Source organism: Diadema setosum, chromosome 19, assembly GCF_964275005.1.
Source record: "Diadema setosum chromosome 19, eeDiaSeto1, whole genome shotgun sequence".
In the NCBI taxonomy this organism is placed as follows: domain Eukaryota; kingdom Metazoa; phylum Echinodermata; class Echinoidea; order Diadematoida; family Diadematidae; genus Diadema; species Diadema setosum.
Genome location: NC_092703.1, coordinates 23,085,299 through 23,105,362, shown reverse-complemented (window position 1 = coordinate 23,105,362; position 20,064 = coordinate 23,085,299). Strand labels below are relative to the sequence as shown.

At 38.0% G+C, this 20,064-nt stretch overlaps 1 protein-coding gene across 1 annotated transcript; it reads left to right on the top strand.

The window, feature by feature from the left end:
- Window positions 1-382: 382 nt before the first annotated feature.
- Window positions 383-19,233, top strand: LOC140242810 (putative N-acetylated-alpha-linked acidic dipeptidase). The gene is made up of 18 exons (XM_072322565.1): window positions 383-582; window positions 3,076-3,244; window positions 3,973-4,110; window positions 4,310-4,441; window positions 5,439-5,625; window positions 7,087-7,177; window positions 8,046-8,141; window positions 8,356-8,441; window positions 8,987-9,106; window positions 10,026-10,108; window positions 10,696-10,759; window positions 11,523-11,590; window positions 12,583-12,674; window positions 13,368-13,458; window positions 15,400-15,658; window positions 16,111-16,192; window positions 16,677-16,766; window positions 18,457-19,233. The coding sequence occupies exons 1-18, from the start codon at window positions 383-385 to the stop codon at window positions 18,665-18,667; spliced, it is 2,259 nt and encodes a 752-aa protein (XP_072178666.1). The 3' UTR covers window positions 18,668-19,233.
- The last annotated feature ends 831 nt before the right edge of the window (window positions 19,234-20,064 follow it).

Below are 20,064 nucleotides of genomic sequence, written 5' to 3'. Positions count from 1 at the left end.
GATATCATAGGCCCTTACGTACTTCCACGCTAACCTTGGTTATAGCTTAACGTTAGATGACTTTTATTCACGAAGAATTAAACCACTGTTGAGAGACAAGATCAGGAACTCTCCCGGTCATTCCTACCCGATTTGAGCTTTCATATAAACGATACGCGCTGTCGTTAAATGGTGGACGAAATCAGAGCCGAGATTCTATTATAGTGACACACCTTGCCATTTCGTTATTTCGTTTCGCCTCCCCGACCTCTTAACTGAGCTTTATCATCGCAGCAAGAAGACATTTCAAGTTGCCCTGATGAATTTTTACCGATAGCTACGTTCTTCATATTTTCTTTTTTAAAAATATTTGTGGCTAGCACGCTAACAATATCGGTGTGGGATGGATAACCGACGCCTGATCGCAATCGTCGCTGTCGTAACTCTTTGCGTAGGTATCGGAGTCGGAGTGCTGATCGGTTACTTCTCGGCCCCTGGCGACGGTGGAGGGGACTCGAATCCTGAAAACAGACCCGCGGACGAGTCGATATCGGAGCGGATTCTGAGCGAGATTCGAACTGAAAATATTCGCGCCAATCTCAGGTGAGAAGCCGAAGCAAATGTTAATTAATATGCTTAAAAATCCATGTAGGCTACTATTTACAACACATGGCGCCTTGAGAGAAAATAACTTAAGTATCTCCACAAATGTTGAAACTATTAATAACAACAATAATATTGTGGCAATTTTCTATTTTTGACAATTAAGTTGTCTAATGCAATGACTGTTCAACTCCACGTCATGTTCTATAGGTGGATTACAAGAATGAGTATAGCCATGATGAGACGAACTCACTAATGAAAGGTGATTACACCATGAACTCACAACAATATTTTGGGTCGCACTTTTTGTCCTTTAAGTTATCTTTTCCTCGCTATTGCAACACATGCAACAATAATTTTCTGGAAAATCAAAGTGTTTCTGTGTGATTTCATGTCAAAATATGGCACATTAATGTGTACGAGTCAATGAGTCACTTGTGAGGAGATGATATCATCACCACATCATCTTTATGGTTTTCTAATTAATATAACTTTTTCACGTAACCACGAGATTTATATTGTAGACACCACTTAAAACACGCCCAGTAGATAGACACTATAGGTAAAGCAGACCCGTGAGCTACTAACTAGGAAAAAAGGCCCATGAGTTCGACACTATTTATAGGCGCAAATGTCGACGAGCTGTCACTAAGCCCTATGATGTTATGTAGAGCTCATGGGTCCTTTTTGCTCCGAGTTTTGAGCTCGTGGGCCATATTTTGCCTCATGTCTAGCTCTTGGGCTGGACTATAACTCGTGGGTGTCGAGATCGTGACGTGCACCAGAGATTTCACGTGATACGTCGCCGATTTCTTTTCCCACCGTGTCTAAAAGAGAGTATTATAATCATGTGAACTAACCTCTTTAGAACTGGAATGGTAAATGATAAACCCTGTGATGAGGTGAACCACCTTGTATATTATGTGGACAAAATTCTTGACCATTGTTGAGGGAAACGAGGGCGGGGATGAGGTTATAACAACCAAAAGTAAACTAGGATAGGGTCATGGCTGATACTGGTCTTGGCTAGCGTTCGAGAAAGCCGGTCCTATCGATTTTCCAGCCTAAACATTACGGTAAGTGATTGTTTCACGATTATATTTAAATTTAGCAACGTACGACATCCTATGCCAAGTTCAACCGCTCTTTAGCTGCAAGACTTGCCCCACATCATACCACATAATCCGTATATGGTTTTAATTCTTCTTTGTAAACCCAATTCGTTTTATTTGGTAATTTTTTTTCCCGGAAATCTGTCATCAATAGAACTTCACTGTGTTCACTAAACACCTACCGTCAGAATATCACACTTGAAAATAATATCTTTCAAGACATGAACATGTGCATAGGTGAATTCAACTTAACGGATGCACGTCACGAGACCGACACCCACGAGTCATACAGCCCACGAGTCATACAGCTCACAAGTTACACAGCCCATGAGTTATACAGCTCACGAGTCGCACAGCCCATTAGTTTGACATTTAGCTAACAAGGGCCACGATATCGACACATTAAGCTCCGTTTGCTCACCATCCTTTTAAACAATGCCTCCCTCCTTTCTTCCTCCGGCTCTCCTAAAATTCGCTCCTCTTTTCCTGCCATTCGTCGATTTCTCGTCCCCCTCCCTTCCCTCCCTTGGATGCTCTTGTGTGTGAACACAATATAGACAGAACTTGGAGGGAAGAGATTCCTGACATGTTCTACAAAATTCCTCATTTCTCTTTGACCACTGAAGCAAATCGAATGGGGTTTTCTGTAAGATGTGGGCAATGAGTTATAGTTTCGTATCCTGAAACTGAATTTGGATTGATTCACTGTTTTTAAAGGGACTGTACAGTACTGGTTGAGGTGGGGATTCATATTTTGAACATTCCTAAGTGAGATAATGAGAAACCTCTTATGAAATATGAAAGAGCATGCAATTTCAAGAAGCATTTAATGTTTATTTGATGAAAATTGGTTTTCAAATGGCTGAGATATCCAAAAAAGTGATAGTAATAAACGGCGACAGGCCACGCCTTTTATTAGGATCTCTTTGTTTCACTTTGTTTTTGGATATCTCAGCCATTTCAAAACCGATTTTCATCAAATAAACTTTTGATACCCCTTAGAATTGCATGCTCTTTGACATCTCATAGAGTGGTTTCTGAATATCTCGCAAAACGTCAAAAGCTAAATCCTCACCTCGACCAGAACTGTACACACCCTTTGAATTTATCATTGCGGAGGTTCCCGTTGTAATTTTTTTTTGGGGGGGGACATACGGTACATATTTCTATCAACATGGTTGATGTCGTATTTAGCTTTACTTTGATAGTGCGTGAGCGTAAGTTCCTTCAAGTGCGAAAGTGATACTTAGTATATTGTTACTCTGTTTGTGAAGTTTGGGAGTGGAAAATGGAAACGACTATTTAAAAGAAACTAATTACACTAGTTAAAACGAAACATATCCATTAGAATAGGATGTCATGTCACACCATCACATCACAGATATTACGCCAGAAAGCCCCACGTGGCCGGTACGGCGGCCGATCGAGAAGGGGCCGAGCATATCAGACAGACCTGGCTGGAACAAGGCCTGGACTCGGCAAGGTTGGTCCCTTACCAGGTCTACTTACAACACAGCCCTTCGGCAGACAATGAAGAACTGGCAAACAAGGTACCAGACAGATTTGTTATTGAAGTCAAAGGCACGGATAGGAAGTAAGGAAGGAAGAAACGGTCCAGTATAATTTTGTTAAAGGCGTGATGCATAACATCATTTTATATTGATATTGACTTAGATTTATTGATATGGGCGTAAGTGTTTTCAAAGAAAGATGTGAACAAAAACATATAAGTGTAAATATATACTTTTAACTAGAGATGACTAGGAAATAATTGCGAACTGAACAAATACGTCATCTTAGAAATTCAAATGTGACTTATCTGTAGCGAATGATTTTATCTCACGAATGGAATAACAATGTTGATCCTTCTCGTACTGCAGGACTCTGCCAGAAACATTCTCCTTAACATGACGGACACAACCAATATCAATACACAGAATCACATTCCTGTCTGCGTTCGTTGATCAACCTCAGTGTTAATATACAGAAAGAATTTTCAAAAGTTCTTTTGACCTTGTCATTGGGACGATTTACTGTGTAAAGCGCATTAATCATCTTTATTGGAAATGCTCCATAAAAGGACTATTTCATTTATCATTATTATTATGCCCGAAGAAATATATATAAGTAGTTGCCATATTTACCCTTTTTTGTCCTACGCACACGAAAGGAACTATAAGAGTTAATACTTCAAACGTGACTTTCATTTCGTGATATATAATTCGTCTTGAATCTCTTTCGACAACCCTTTTAGTGAATGGTTGAACCCTGCTTACAGGTGCAAATCATCGACCCTGCCAATGGAAACGCCGTTTTCACGTCAGCTCTCAGGGAGGATCCATTTGGTGAGGAGGAGCTAACGCAGGACGGCATCCCCGCCCCTTATAGTGCTTATTCCGCTACCGGTGACGTTATGGTCAGTATAAAGATTCATTTCATGTACACATCAACTCCTTAACGCAGACTATTTTGTGCAATTTGATAATAGTTGGTGTAGAAACAAGAACAAGAAAATGATATCATGAGAAAGAAACGTACAATATCGGAGAGCATATGTCTCAAAGATAAATTTATTCATGTCATCACTATTTTCATTTTCGTGAATGCAAACCCAGGGTGACATAATGTACGTCAACTATGGCCGGGAAGAGGACTATGAATACATTATAAACGAACTGGATCCAAGTGCCAACTTCACCGGCAAAATCGTCCTCTCCAGAATTGGCGGAGCTGGTCGCTCTACAAAGGTTAGTTCTTTTTCAATCACTTTGATATCATGGTTTACAGTAGGACCTCGATTATCCGGCCATCGATTATCCGGACTCTCTGTTATCCAGACGTTGTCTGATTGACATTTTCTTTTAATGTTTTCATGTATTTTCAGTGCCAAGTCTCACTCATTAAGTCAAAAGCTGCGAATCAGGTCAATGTCAACAAAGAACCAGTTCATTTGTTTCTCTTCACCTTAAATGTATACCTTTTTTTTTTTTTTTTCATTGCACACCTAAACTAGTCAAGATGTACCGCGTCTATGAAACCTGATATCTATAGGTTGGGAAACTCGTTCCTCCTAAAAATCATGAGAAATCACAACGTGATTATAAATGGTATGAGACAAGATTCAACAAAAATACTTTTCATATTGCAAACATGTATATTCACTGAGATAAAGAGATATAGATATAAATACACGTACACACACACACACACACACACACACACATACATTCATATAGAGTTAGAAGAGGAAGTATTCAATGGACGTATAATAGTTCAACGTGGTTTTTATTGCCAAACCGGTCAGCTTATTCTTTAGACCTTCATGAGGACTGTATACAGAAACAGTACATGAAATAGCTCACTGATAAATGCATACGCAGTCAAACCTGCCTTATAGCGGCCACCTGTTTATAGTGTGAAGAACTTCATTCTTATTAATTGGAAAGGTTTTATTTTGCTCTGTCTGTAATGTTTAACTAAAAATGTTTGACTTAACCCATTATGCAATCAAACTATTCATGCACAGAACATCACGACTATTACGTCTATTTGCGAATGATATGTCTACAAACAACTTCAGGTACGTAGCATAATTTTGTGATGCTGTTCAGAAAGTTCTGTAAAATGTTCAAGTAATATTCTCTTACGAAAAGGATATCACGTAGTCCTCTGCATGTATTCCCAAAATAAAGAAGAAAGATGCCTGAGTTTAATTCAAAGGAAAATGAACGGATTTATGAACAGGTCGCTGCCGCACAGAAATACGGCGCTGTTGCGATGCTGGTTTACGCCGACCCTGGCGACTATTCCGTCCCTCCGGATGTGGGTCTTCCCTATCCCGATGGTAGATTCCTACCCGACACAGCTGTGCAGGTTGGCTCCATCAACAAATACAAGGGAGATCCCCTAACTCTGGGCTATCCCGCTAAAGGTGATTACCCTCTGTCTGTCTTTTTCTCTACCTCTCTTCATATATGGATCGAGCCTTATAGGAAGACGTTATGTACTCATAATTACTTTTTTAAAGGAGACACAATGAACTTATGGAGAAAATTTGTGTCTCCTTAACGTTTTCAACTATTATGTCACATTTAATCGCATAATTTTCTGCTGCCTTTGATATCTAAACAATGTATCCCTAAAGGTAGATCCATGCATATGATTATGATTTTGTTTGTGTGTGAAGGTAAATAATGTACGTGTGTTTTATGTATTGTATATGCTTTTGTTCATGTATGGTTGTTTGTAATTATTTTGTGCATATTGATTCATTTGTGTGTTTTTGCATGATTTTTATTACCTCCGCCTGTTTGTTTGTTTGTTTGTTTGTTTGTGTGTATGCAAAATAACTCAAAAGTTGTGAACAGATTTGAATGAAACTTGCAGGAAAACTTGATAATGACACAAAGAATTACAGATGATGAAATTTTAGTAGTGATCCGGGAATTTTTATGGATTTTTGATTTTTTTTTAAATCTTCTTGCAGATAAGGTCAATGAACTTTGGAGTTCAAGCTGCGTGTATAAGAGGTTTGCATACGCGCTCTAAAGCACGTGCAGCTCTGCTCGGGCGAGGCGCCGCGCAGCTGGAAGATGATGAGGTTAACGATTTTCAGCATATGTGTGTGATATGGGTGATTACTAGTATCTGCTTGGTGGAAGTCTGCGCTCTCAGAGTGCTTTTATAGCTTGTCGATTTCTTGTTATTTAAACACCATCATTATTGTAATATTTTGTTATCACTTTGTGTGATGTAAACAAAACAAATATAAATAAACGATTATTCAGTGTTTTATACCAAGTAGTGGAAGTAATGTCATAGCCATGATAATGGCTCGACGCAAAAAAACAAAAACAAAAAAAAAAACACAATAATGATATGAAGGAAAAATGTTTCCCAAAATCTCTCCTGATTGTTATGAAAAAAAAAACGAAAAACAAAACAACAACAACAAATGCCTCTCTGACAGAAAAATCAGTTTCATGTTGAAAATCATAGTATATACATTTTACTGACATATATTTGTGGTATTTTGTTCCATATTAGCGATTTTCTGTTGTAAAAGAGTGATTTATACGGTTACAAAATAAACATCTCCGTCACATCTATGTGCTTACGCTGCATAACATTGACAAATTTTGCAAACAATGTTAACTTCAGCATTTTTAATGATCTCATAATACAAAAGGGTATACATTCACAGTGAAAGTATTTCCTATTGTAGATAACAACAGCACAAGAAACAACAAGAACTAACATTCTTCATCTTGTAGCTACAGTGTTCGTAGAATTGTAGAAAACATTGATTTTTGACATTTGGGTTTATGAGAAAAAACCTCTATTGAAAACAAAAGATATACCATTTTTCTTCTGAATTATTATCCCACGAAAGATTTTGCACACCGGAGACTGCTAAACGAGACGGACCTACCCAAGATTCCAGTCCAACCAATCAGCTTTCGAGATGCCTTGACGCTGCTCAGGTAAACCTATTCTGTGACGAAAATAGTGGTAGTGTTGCGCGCATGCGCAGCGGACATCATGTTGGTAATAACTGGTGATGACGATGGAAATGAAAAGATAAGGTAACACAAGTTTTCAGATCTAATGATTTTAAACTCAATGAGCAAAAGTTGAAACACTATCTTCGTATCAACGCTAAGTTCATTTTCACTGTCAATTCCTCAACACTATACTTTCCACTGATGTCTTTAAACTGAAGAAATGATAATGTTTCATCGATTTACACATGATTTGAAAAAAGGCAGAACATACGCGTTGGATGCGACCAAGAGCAGCAAGAAAAACAGCATGTAGCTCATAAAGTAAACTGAACCGTAATGTTATTGTACGGTATATTTACTGCGTTTCATCTTCTCAGGCAGTAAGAGTTGTAGGATATTTGTTGGTCAAAATTTGAAGTGACGTTTTAAACAAAAGGGAAATAACAGAAATAGTCAATAAAAATTAATATGAAAATTACATTTGTGCAGTTTATACATCTCTTCCCATTTACTCAGAAACAAACTAAATAAGCCACAATTTGCTTTCCTATCAGTTAATATTTCTTTCGCTTCCTTCGATCTTATTTTAAGACCTTTGTTTAGTATGCTTGTGGGTAAAAGTAACATGTCAGTTTGTCATCTTTATTGAAAGGTTCAGAGTCTTACCCCTGTACCCACAGTGCCCCTATTACTGCCGTTCAGTTGACTAGCATCAATCCCATCCCACAATGTTATTCTTTATTGTAGTATAAGACATTGTGAATGTAAGACCATTTGTAATTGTAGGCCTAACATTCATACTTAATTGCCCAAGCATCTGTTTCTCTAAAACTGTTGCTGGTTTCAGTGCCATGGCCGGTCCATCCCCTAAAGAGGATTGGAGAGGCGGACTAAACAGCACCTATCCAGTGGGTCCTGGATTCGATGCCCCATACGCAGGAATGTAAGTTTTGTTGTTGTTGTTGTTGTTGTGTGTGTTTTTTTTTTGTCTCAGGCAGCATCAGTGTTATACACCGTGTGCATACTAAAAGAATTATGTAAATTATTATGTCGTATATTATCTGTGATATACTTTTTGTTGCAGTCTTCGGATCACCGCTGTCCTTTTCTGATTGTCAACTAAATGGTTAAATTTGCTATTTGTGCTTTTTCGATAGGAAGACACGTGTGGTTGTAAATTCTGTGTCCGGCTTATACTGGACCTACAACACAGTGGGCATCATACGTGGTGAGATTGAGCCGGGTGAGTGTTTCCATGGCAACGAAGGAGGATATTGGAGAGCTCAAATTTTGTAATGGCGAAGCACGTTCTTAGATGTATTACACCTGTCATGTCTGCATTTGTAATTGTAACCATTCAACAGTCCAAAACATTAAAATAGATACAGAGTACGCTCTAGGCCTACGTAGTAATATAAATGGCACTTCTCAAGGCTTAAAATTGAAATCTGTTTAAAAGTTCCACTAACGGGGCAATTCCGTTGATAAAGATACTTTATAAAGAATTAACACGACATGATAAATAGCTTCACAAAATATCAGTCCTGAAGTGGCATCTCTGCACTTTTCAAATCTACATGTACAGTAACACACCCGTTAGTAAATACAATAGGAGAAATGCTGGTACCCATCGAGACATTAGTAGCTAAGCAATCTGGAGAGATTTCGACCTTATCACGTACAGCATACGTGCTATGTACAATATTATGTATTCAGTTATCGCGTCATAACTAAATACTATTGGCATAGCTCTATAATCTAACTCTCCTTTCGCTGATCCCTAATCAGATCGTTACGTACTCATTGGAAACCATCGCGATGCGTGGGTTCTTGGATCCGTGGACCCGACCAGCGGGACGGCATGTCTCATGGAGATATCACGTGTGTTCGGCATGCTGAAAAAAGAAGGTGAGGGTCTTCTTGACATGCCAAGGGGCTCGTTCAATTCGAAAACTGATTTTGTCTGGGTTAAATAATGTAACCATCATCCATCATCAATGACAGATTGTCGGTTATGAGTGTGTGTTGTTAGTCTTCAACTGCTAAACACATACACGTATATTTAATGAAAACTAACAAAGGAAACTAGGAGATCTCGGGTTCGAATCCCGATTGAAACTCACTTTCTTTGCTCAAAGTTGTCACTATATATATATATATATATATTATTATGTGTGTGTGTGTGTGTGTGTGTGGGTGGGTGGGTGTGAATGTGTGTGTGTGCGCGTCTTATGAGGTTTTGAGTAGGCCTTCAGAAATATCTAGGATAAGGTGAAGTTCGGAAGAATATACTTGTGGATCGAGCATGCTTACATTGATTATTGTAAATGAAGACCTTCGTAGTCCTATATACAGGCGTCAGATAAAAAGAGTGCATAACGGATATCAGAATCTCTCAGATCAGATTATCGCTGCATCGGTAAGGAATCGGGGCCTATTTCGTCTATTCTGTGCCCTGTTTTATAAAGAGTTAAAAAAATTGATTATAAAGTTGATTTCTATGATAAGCCTATGGCAGCCTGTGTGTAAAGGAAATTTAAAATCAATTTTATCTTTTGATAAAACAGGACCCTGGGCAGTCAAAAAGTATATGGAAATTATACTATTATTGTGCTCTTGATAGCCGTACTGCATAATACCTTTGTGCATGCCTTACCCGGTCTTCTCATTTTCTCTCTTTCTCTGAGATGTCTGTTCGCCTGATGTCTGTATTTCTTTCTCTTCTCTCTCGATTTCCATTCTTTCTCTCCGCCTCTCGTTATATCATTCTCTTCCCCTCGCCCCCCCCCCCCCTCCTCTGGTAACTACATGTGACAATCACCACAAGGTTGGCGCCCAAGACGTACTCTGATGTTTCTCTCTTTTGGGTCGGAAGAGTTCGGGATGATTGGCTCTATTGAGTGGACTGAGGTTAGTTTATCAGGATTGAATTCCCGGGATTACATGTTATAGGGATAATGACCATGAGTTTGGAGCACCAACCACAGCACTCTTTTTGCATTCACCTATGCCAATGCTTTATACGATATCATCAACCCTAGGCCCCCATATAGATTTAATGCATGACCATTCTGCATGCTTCCCAAATATAAAGCAGTAAGTTCTTACAATTCGTGTGTGTATGTGTGTGTGTGTGTGTGTGTGTGTGTGTGTGCGTGCGTGTGTGTCTTTTTGGATTTTTCTTGATTTGGTTAGTTTTGTTTAAAATTTTGAGACGCTCTACTTTCATTATTTTGTAAATGTCTGAATTAATACATTACTATAGGCGTTCATGAAGTACAGAATCAGAGAGTGGAATTACGCGTGTTCTTTGTGTAGTGTTGTTTGTTTCTGCATGATTTGTGTGGTAAGAAATATCAATAAAGGACATAAAAATAGTGTCAATCAAAACAGTTGATGATTACAAGCACAAATTATGATTTCAAACAGTCAACGTATTTAATTTCACTCTATCAGATTCCATTCTGTAATTCCTTCAACATTGATTGTCTTCGCAGGAGTTCAACCGAATTCTTGCCGACAGAGCTGTGGCGTATTTCAATCTCGATATTGCAGTTTTGGGTTTGTTTACTACGTTTTCTGGATTAGTTAAGCCCACAGTATCCTTGCTTTCTTTATTTTTGTCAGGTTAACAAACATCAATTTGACAATGTGTCAGAAGACACTTTAAAAAAATATGAAAGCATGGATGAAAGCAGATAGGTACTAGAACATGTGATGTACAAATGTTTTAGAGAGGCAAGCGATCACATAGATAATATGACAGGTTTGGCTGGAAACAACGGATACATTCTTTTAACTCGTTAATTACCTCTATGTTATCTTAAATAATCAATCTAAGTGTAAGATCATTTGGAATTTTCATATATTATGTTCTGTGGAAGAAACTAAATTAAAAAAAAACAAACAATTTGAAATGAATTGCACTGACTAACCCATGCCCCATTGGAAACAAATTGATTGTTCTTAGACAGTGAGAGAATGTTTCCGAATACTGTGAGAATCTGGTATAGGGAACAGATCAAGGTATACATGGTATACAGAAAGATAGATGCAATATGCTTCAAACTGATAGCTTCATTAAATAAAGTTTTCTAAAAATGCTTTTTTAGCCTTTATTTTCAAAAACGTACCACACGGAAAGTAGGAAGGTGATAACTGAGGACACACAAACAAATTAGGTTGAAGTTCAGTCAACTTATTTTTAAGTTTCTTGGCGTACTTTTACCCTGCTACCCGTCATTAATTTTTTAAAAGGAAGGAATATCATATAAAGTTCTCACACTCATTTGCTTACATCTTTATCCTTTTGGGGCCGCTCCAGACACCTTCTACCTCCGAGCATCGGCCACGCCCCATCTTAGACCGGTTGTGTACGAAGCCACCAGTAAGGTAACACCAGTCATTCCACTATTAGGACATTGTTGAACAAAAGGTTGTTGAGCTATCTCTCCCCCTCCCTCTCCCTCCCATCTCTCCCATGGTCGCTCTCACTATATCTTTTTCTTTACATAATTATTGGTTAATGAGTGCATATGACTGTGTGTGTCTGTCTTATCTGTTATTCAATCTCATTTAAGTTTGATATGTATATATATGACTGCGTGTGTCTGCCTTATCTGTTATTCAATCTCATTAAGTTTGATATGTATATATACATGATATGTATATATGTAAATATATATATATAATATATATATATATATATATATATATATATATATATATATATATATATATATATATATATATATATATAATATCATATACATTCCAAAAGTAAACAGTATACAGGTTTTGTATTTCTGATACAATACGCATTTAGGGCCTATTCGGTGTTTAGCAGAAATTGTAGGATTCCCTTTCTATCTCTCTTTCTCTCTCTCTCTCTCTCGTCGAGTCATATTTGCAAGGGCGTAGTAAAAGAATCATTATTATTACAGAAAATTCATGAATTTAATATCTATGAATCATCAAAAACTGTTTCAAACCCTTCGTTGATAGAATAACTGTGTTCTGGGCGTTGATTTCAGTGTTCATTCTTGGTGCTGCGAGGATATACATGATAATTGGACCTTTCTCTCTCTATAATGTCTCAATTCCGAAATCCCATTTTAAAGACATTTGTTGCTAAAAAAAGATGTCCCTGAAATTAAAAACAACATTTTCTATAAACAACTTTGGATATGTATTCTTCATACATGCCATACGTATAAAAGGAGTATAATGAACATCCCCCCCCCCAACTGCTTTAAAAGAAATGTCGTCAACAGATTATGGCAGTCTCTGTTGATACAGCTGTTGGTGTTATAATGTTGTATTCATATTTGATGTTGCTGTGTTGCTGTAGTTATTAATGGACTATTATCTCATTGATATCTTAGGTTGAGGACCCAGACCCATCAGATACGAGAAGAACTGTGTATGATACCTTGCGGGAACGCCAGCCGGATTCGGAAAACCCTGATCTACCAACGTAAGTTTTTATTCGTAACATTCATAATCCTATCAAGTGTTGCATACACTGATGAGCGTCTCAGAAGGCTGTAATCGCAAACATTTGTTGTTGTTATTTTTTTTATCCATAAACTGGTAATTATACAAAATGGAATTTATCAAAAACACGCACAAATATATTTGATGGGCACTCAAAGCAAGCTCGCATCCCACTCCTAATAAGGAATATTTTGACATATTCATCTTTTTACAAGCCGACATGATAACGGACGAATCGTTACACCCTTTTTGACGTACTCGTCTTTAGATGAATCAAGCTTAGAAATGTACCAAATATAAGTCACATTTAACTGTGGAAGTGTGCATATACTTTTGTTTGTGTTTGTGTGTGTGCGTAAGTGTGTAAAAGACTTGATGATGAGATATGATCAAGTAGTGTTTATGAATTCAAGGACACATGTTGCATTGATTTTGATGTGATTAATTCATTGTCAATAATACAACTGATTTATATATCATTGAACAAAACTTGAAGAAAGAATACAAAAAGAGAGAGAAGCTAATTAGTGTTTATGCATCAAATTGCCACCTTTTACGTATCAGGTTAAGAGGAGATCAATACATTAAACAGAAGCAAAGAATGCACTTCCCATGAAACATAGTTATAATTTCGTCATCATACCTCTTGTCACAATATTTGTCTCTCACGCAGCGTGCTAAGGATTGGCTCTGGGTCCGACTACGAAGGCTTCGAAAAACGAGTGGGAGTTTCCTGTATAAGTGGCTACTACTACTATGATAGGGTGAGGTGACGCCTAACAAGTTAGTGATTAGGAAGAGTGTCCATATTTCAGTAGTGTAATGGTAAGGAATGTGCAAAAACAATACTATATATATCAGGGTTTTTTTTTTTTTATTTAGATATTAGAGAGATAATGTTATGAAAAGCAAAGGGAGATATCAAAATGCAACTCATAATTTTGATGACATGTCTTTAAAAATGTGTTTATTTTGTAACGAGTTAAAAATTCAAACAGATTTGATTTTTCCTCTATTTGATGATGACCTTATTAAAAAAAAAAAGTCAAACGGCGTTTATCAGTTTTTGCATTCAACCTCTTCTTGTATTGAAAAGCACAAGTGCAGCGTGGTGAAAAATTAATATAAAGCTACACGAAAAAAGGTTCAACCATATTATAAAGTTGCAAAGGACATCGACAAAAAAAAAAATCAGACTGAACAGAAAAACTGCAGAGTGATTCATACATAAGTGGTATATATGAAATTTTGTCCATGTCTCGTCTTTGTGACAAAGTTGTATACCTTTCTCAATTACTCTTATTACGCCTTTCTCTGCCAGTGTTTGTATCTCACAAAAAACATATATATGTTGAATTTTGAGGTAACATTCCATTTATTTTGTTCCATAAGGCGGTAATGGTATACATAAAAACAGTAACATCTGGAAATGTATGGTAGTGTAAGGAATATTTCTTTCACATTGAATGGTATCTTGTAAGGGATATCAAACAGATTATTCCTTCTTCTTCAGAGTGAATGATGATAGGACGTTCACTCTTGAAAGAGAGGTTGTTGTTTTTGGTTGTTTTTTTTAGCTCACCTGAGCCAAAGGCTCAAGTGAGCTATTACGGTCGCCCTTCGTCCGGCGTCCGTCGTGCGTCGTCCGTCGAGCGTCGTGCGTCGTGCGTCGTGCGTCGTCCGTCGTGCGTAAACTTTTTACATTTTCATCTTCTTCTTGAAAACCCCAGGACCGATTTTCATCAAACTTGGCAGGTAGCATTCCTAGGGGGTTAGGAACTCAATTTGTTAAAATGAGCACCATGCCCCACCCAGGGGCCCCCAGGGGAGCCCAAACCCCCCAAAATTAAGGAATCTGTAAAATTCTTCTTCTCTAGAACCAGAAGTGATAGAGCTAAGTTAATACTATGAGTTAGTACATTGATGACTGTAGTTTCAAGTTTGTTCATGGCAGAATCAGGAGTGCCCCCCCCCCCTTGGGACCCAGGGAGGGGAGGGGGTGGGGAGGGGTCCTAATGGGGCCTAAATTGTACATTTTCATCTTCTTCTTGAGAACCCCTTGACCCATTTTCACCAAACTTGGCAGGTAGCATCCCTAGGGGGTTAGGATTTCAATTTGTTAAAATGGGCACCATGCCCCACCCAGGGGGCCCTCAGGGGGGCCCAAACCCCCCAAAATGAAGGAATCTGTAAAAATCTTCTCTAGAATCAGAAGTTATAGAGCTATAATAATACTATGAGTGAGTACATGAATGACTGTAGTTTCAAGTTTGTTCATAGCAGATCCAGGGGTGCCCCTCTTGGGGGCAGGGGGGGGGGTGGGAAGGTCAAAATGGGGGCCTGAATTGTACATTTTCATCTTCTTCCTGAAAACCTCATGATGGATTTTCGTCAAACTTGGCAGGTAGCATCCCTAGGGGGTCAGGATCTCAATTTATCAAAATGGGCACCATGCCACACCCTGAGGGCCCCAGGGGGCCCCAATCCCCCCAAATTAAGGAATCTTAAAAAATGTGGGCCCTTATTGTACATTTTCATCTTCTACTTGAGAATGCCTGGTCAAATTTTAGTAGAGCTGTGAATAATTTAGATTAGTGACTGCGTGAAAGGTGAACTTGCGATACTCAGGTGATCGCTAGTCTCTTGTTTTTGAAAATGTGCAATCGTAATAAATTATCGATTTGAAACCGATCATACCCCTGCAGGACACGCTGCAGCTGAGCTTCTACTCCCTGTACCACACGGCGTACGAGACGGTGAGACTCATGGAAACCTACATCGATCAGGAGTACAAGTTCCACCAAGCGATCTCTCGAACTTTCGCAGAAATGGCGCGAATCTTGGCCGATTCTCTAGTGTTGCCGTTGGACGTAACTCTCTACGCCAGTGATCTTCGTGGAATGTATTTACGGCTCAACGACAGCTCTCAAGCTCAAAATATGGCGGACCATGGCATTTCAATGGGTAAAATAAAAATATCGAAAGAAGCTCGCTCTCTCTTTCGAATAAAAACTTACATATGTAAATTGGGAATAATTGTAGGGGTAATTTGATTGAGAGAAGGAAAGGCTATAGGCACAATTGAATGAGTAATATGATATGCATTAGAACTTTACTGTAATTATGAGAAATCACATTATCATGGAGGTTATGCAAATATGCCAATTTAAAATCATTGTCTTTTCCTGTATACGTGTGTTGCGTAATGCCAAGAGAATGTAGTTCCTATATGAAATGCTTGTTAGAAATAATGAATTTGCAATTGATAAAAACAAAACCAGCGTGAAAATCAAAAGAACGTCATTAAAATTCTGTATGGAGCCTTCTTTATCAACGCATCACTGTTTAGAGATGCAGTGCAGGCAAATGGCATCTGAATTGCAGTGTTTCTGCTGATTAATTTTACCTTTTTTCAGAGTCTCTAGAAAGAGCAGTCTTCGAATTTTCAGATGTCTGCGAGGACTTCCAGAATCGACTGTCTTCAGTGGATACCACGAGGTAAAAGTTTCGAGAAGAATCCAGAAATATTAGCTGCAAAAGAGACAGAGGGAAAGAGAAAGAGGGATTAAAATTGGGATTTGGCACTCTGAATGACATAATATGTATCTCATATTCGTGTTAGATAGAGACATCATGACCTACCTCACAGAGGGATAAACATATAAAATCATGAAATTGAATACATTCATGAATAAACTCTGTGAACAAGACCATAGTGATATTGAATGATCACTACATTAAGAAGTTAACAAAAAATTTAATTCCAACTTCCCCCCCCCCAAAAAAAAAATACATTATCCAAGCAACAATAAAAGGATGAATCTGTATCATGTATAGAAATTCATTTATGCGTCTAATTATGCATTATTCCAATGCAAACAAGAGAAAAGATACAGTGAGAGATACATGTATATAAAAGCTAAAGTGATATAATGAGTTGTCTTGAAACTTTTTTTGCTTTTTTTCTGCTGCCTCCTACAAGCACTTTTGCCGTGAGACAAGTCAATGACCAGCTGATGCTTCTCGACAAGGCTTTTCTCGGGGATCTTCCCGGAGTGGACCGGCTGGACAGGTAGGTTTATATAGACAAATAAGTCTGCACCTGGTGGCTATTAAAGTGAGGAGTGAGGGATAGAGACGAGGTTACCTTGTGGTAGTTGAACATTGTTGAGCACTACCGATAGTGACTAAATTTTAAACACTGCAGAAGTTCGCTGTCTTTACTCTCTGTTATATGTGATACACTGTATTAATAATTAATGCAGTCTGCGACCGCCGTTTTAAACATGGCCTCAACTGTATAAATAAAACGAAATAATAATAACAACAACCTCTGGGCAGAAGTTTAACCCCCCCCCCCCCAAAAAAAAAGAAGAAGAAGAGAGAAACGAAATAAAGACATGAAAGGCTTCCCCAAACATCTTGCACCTTCAGGATTGATATTACAGTAAAACAGTTTTACCTTTATACCAAACACGAAAAATACCGAATCCTTGGTATATATTCATATGCATGTATATCTGCACATATGATATATATCGTATATTCTTTATATTATGATTGTAACGCCTATCATTCGTCTCCACTGGTATGACCATGATGGGTTGTAGACACGTTCGCTCTGAGTGTTTTATCCTCAGAGTGTATGATGTCATATTTGTGTATCCGGTGAAGCCGTATATTTATGATTCAGCCATAGAAAGGTACTATTCAAATCTAATTTCACTAATTTGAATAATAAAAGCAGTACCAGCTGCATGCTATAAGGATTAGAACCAACACTTGCTGTCGGGCGAAAGCTCGTAAGGTCGTAGGTTCGAATCCTGCTCGAGTAAGTACGTCCATGATTTTTTTATCATGGCTACTACTAAAACACTGATCAATTCAGTGCTTATTTACGTCGATGTTGGGCAATTTGTCAATCAGTTGCATCAGTTGCATAGTTGTGCATTTAGCTCTAATTGAAATGAGGCAAAAACACAGATAAACTGCAGTACACAGATATACTGCAGAGTATAATGTGTATCATTCTGGTTGTTTTTGTGTGTGTGTGTGTAAGAATAGAATAATTATGTCGACACACATACATGTATATATATATATATATATATATATATATATATGACGAGTAAAAACAGTCGTATATATTGTAAGTGCTAAAGTGATATAATGAGTTGTCTTGAAACTTTTTTCTTTCTTTTTTATATTTTGATATATATATGTATGTATGTATATATACATCGTAATCTTATGAATATTTACTGTATGAATATATATATATCTTTACTATATGAATATATATATATATATATATATATATATACATATATATGTATATATATATCATGACAATTATTATCATTTTGACATCAAAGTGCTTTGAAAAAGCTTTAACAATGAAAGATAATTATTGCGCATTCAGTCCAATGCTAGACTCTTTTCCACCTCGACACGATATTGGGAATCTGTTCTGAAAAATCACGATATCATTTTTTTTTATCGAGCTTTAATGAAACCTAACAATAGGCTTTTATAACACAATAACAGTATATTTCATGTATATCTTTTATAGCAAAGTTTTATCCTGACAAGTAGAAAGCTTGCTCGATTCTTGCCCGATATGCTGAACAGGCAATGTGAGCAAACTGGAAGCGTGCAGGAATTGAAATGTAACTGGAAGTTAGACGTGATTTGAATTTATATGCGCCACAGTCGAGGACAGTGCGCGGGCATAATTTCATTGGATTTATAATTTTCATCAGGCACTTGGCGTTCTCGTCGCGTGCGACATCTTCTCGGAGCGACGAGGTGGTCCCGTCGGGAGTGTTTCCGGGAATCATTGATGCTCTCCAAGACATCGACGACGATCCCGACCAGTACGGTCGATGGAAGGAGGTCGCCCAGCAAGTCGCTCAGCTCACCCACGCCTTCGAGGCTGGCAGTGCTGTCCTCAGGGATGTTACCGAATTCTGATGATTGAATGTTGAACTCATCCCTGACTGAACAGGATCGGACATTGTATCAAACAACAACAACAACAAACACACAAGCAAACATCAGAGATTGACATATCTCATAGAGACAACTGGTCTCAGATGCTTGAATTTCCCTTGTTTTGCATTTCAGAAACAATGTGTAGAAACGTAGGCCTGTCTAAGTTATGTAGGTACATAGAACTCGAATTCATGAACGTCTCCAAATAACTTTAAGTCCTTATCACTATTTGTGTGTGGAAATGAGAGTCGAAATTGAGGTATGCCTATACGTATATAAGGATGTGAAAACTTTTGAATTAATATCACCATACATAGTACTGCCTCGATTTCTAATTATCCCCTTTAACGATGTGTCGATCGATATTGATCGATATCGACCCCCAGCGGCGTATCAACTATGGGTAACTCGTCTTAAAGTGACGAGTTTCACATCTCGTTTTGTAGGTTTTTCCGCCTGTACTTGGGTTTTCATTAAATGTGAGAATTGGGATTTGTTGAGGCATAACTGCAATGATAAAGTGACTGCCAAGCAACGTGCAGTTATTCATGATTCATAATAAAAGGAAACTTTATCAATAGCTAGGCTTATTCGTGTACATGTCAAAGTGAGATTTGTGAGGCAATGAGATCAATCACTTCATGCATCTATTTGGATTCTGTTCACGTCATGTTCACATTTATGGATAGTTTGATAGTTTGCGTATCAAAAAAAAAAATAGGCAATCCAACTTTTGAGGGCTACTATTTTATAATTGTCGGCTATGTTGGTTTTGAGGAAAGGGGAACTCTTCCTCTTTCCATTGAATTTCCATTGATACCTAATCATGTTGACAAACGTCATGCATGACTGAGCACATGAACTTTAAAGACAACAATGACAAATTGCGCTTTTTCCAAGTTTGCGTGTTATTGTGAAGGAACAATGCATGTCTTACTGCATGGATGAGATCTGTCAATGAAAGTGGCCAAATCATCAGGCCAGCCTGCACGACTACATGTTCGTGTTTAGGGTTTCTTCTAACCTTTCATGCTCCATAACCTTCAACATGGCCATGTTGTCGATAACTTGGCCCTTCCCATAAAGGCTAAACCATTATCAATTTTTCTCTCCTCATATTCAAGACATGGTTTGTCGCTGCCAACTGTGACTTGTGTTGAATATGAACAGAGAAAATGGAATGTGTGGGTTGGCCTCTGTGGGAGTGACCAAGTTATCGGACAGGTGGCCATGTTCAAGGTTATGAACCATAAAATGTTAGGATAAACCCTAAACGCAAGCCCTAAACACAAACCTGCATTCGTACAGGCTTACCTATTTGGCCACTTTTATTGACAGATCTCAGCCATGCAGTGAGACATGCATTGTTCCTTCAC

Excerpts from the sequence above, each read along its gene's own strand:
- LOC140242810 (XM_072322565.1), top strand. The coding sequence starts at position 383 with ATGGATAACCGACGCCTGATCGCAATCGTCGCTGTCGTAACTCTTTGC. Across the intron at positions 9,107-10,025 it reads CGGCATGCTGAAAAAAGAAG|GTTGGCGCCCAAGACGTACT; the intron begins GTGAGGGTCTTC and ends AATCACCACAAG. Across the intron at positions 13,459-15,399 it reads GCTACTACTACTATGATAGG|GACACGCTGCAGCTGAGCTT; the intron begins GTGAGGTGACGC and ends ATACCCCTGCAG.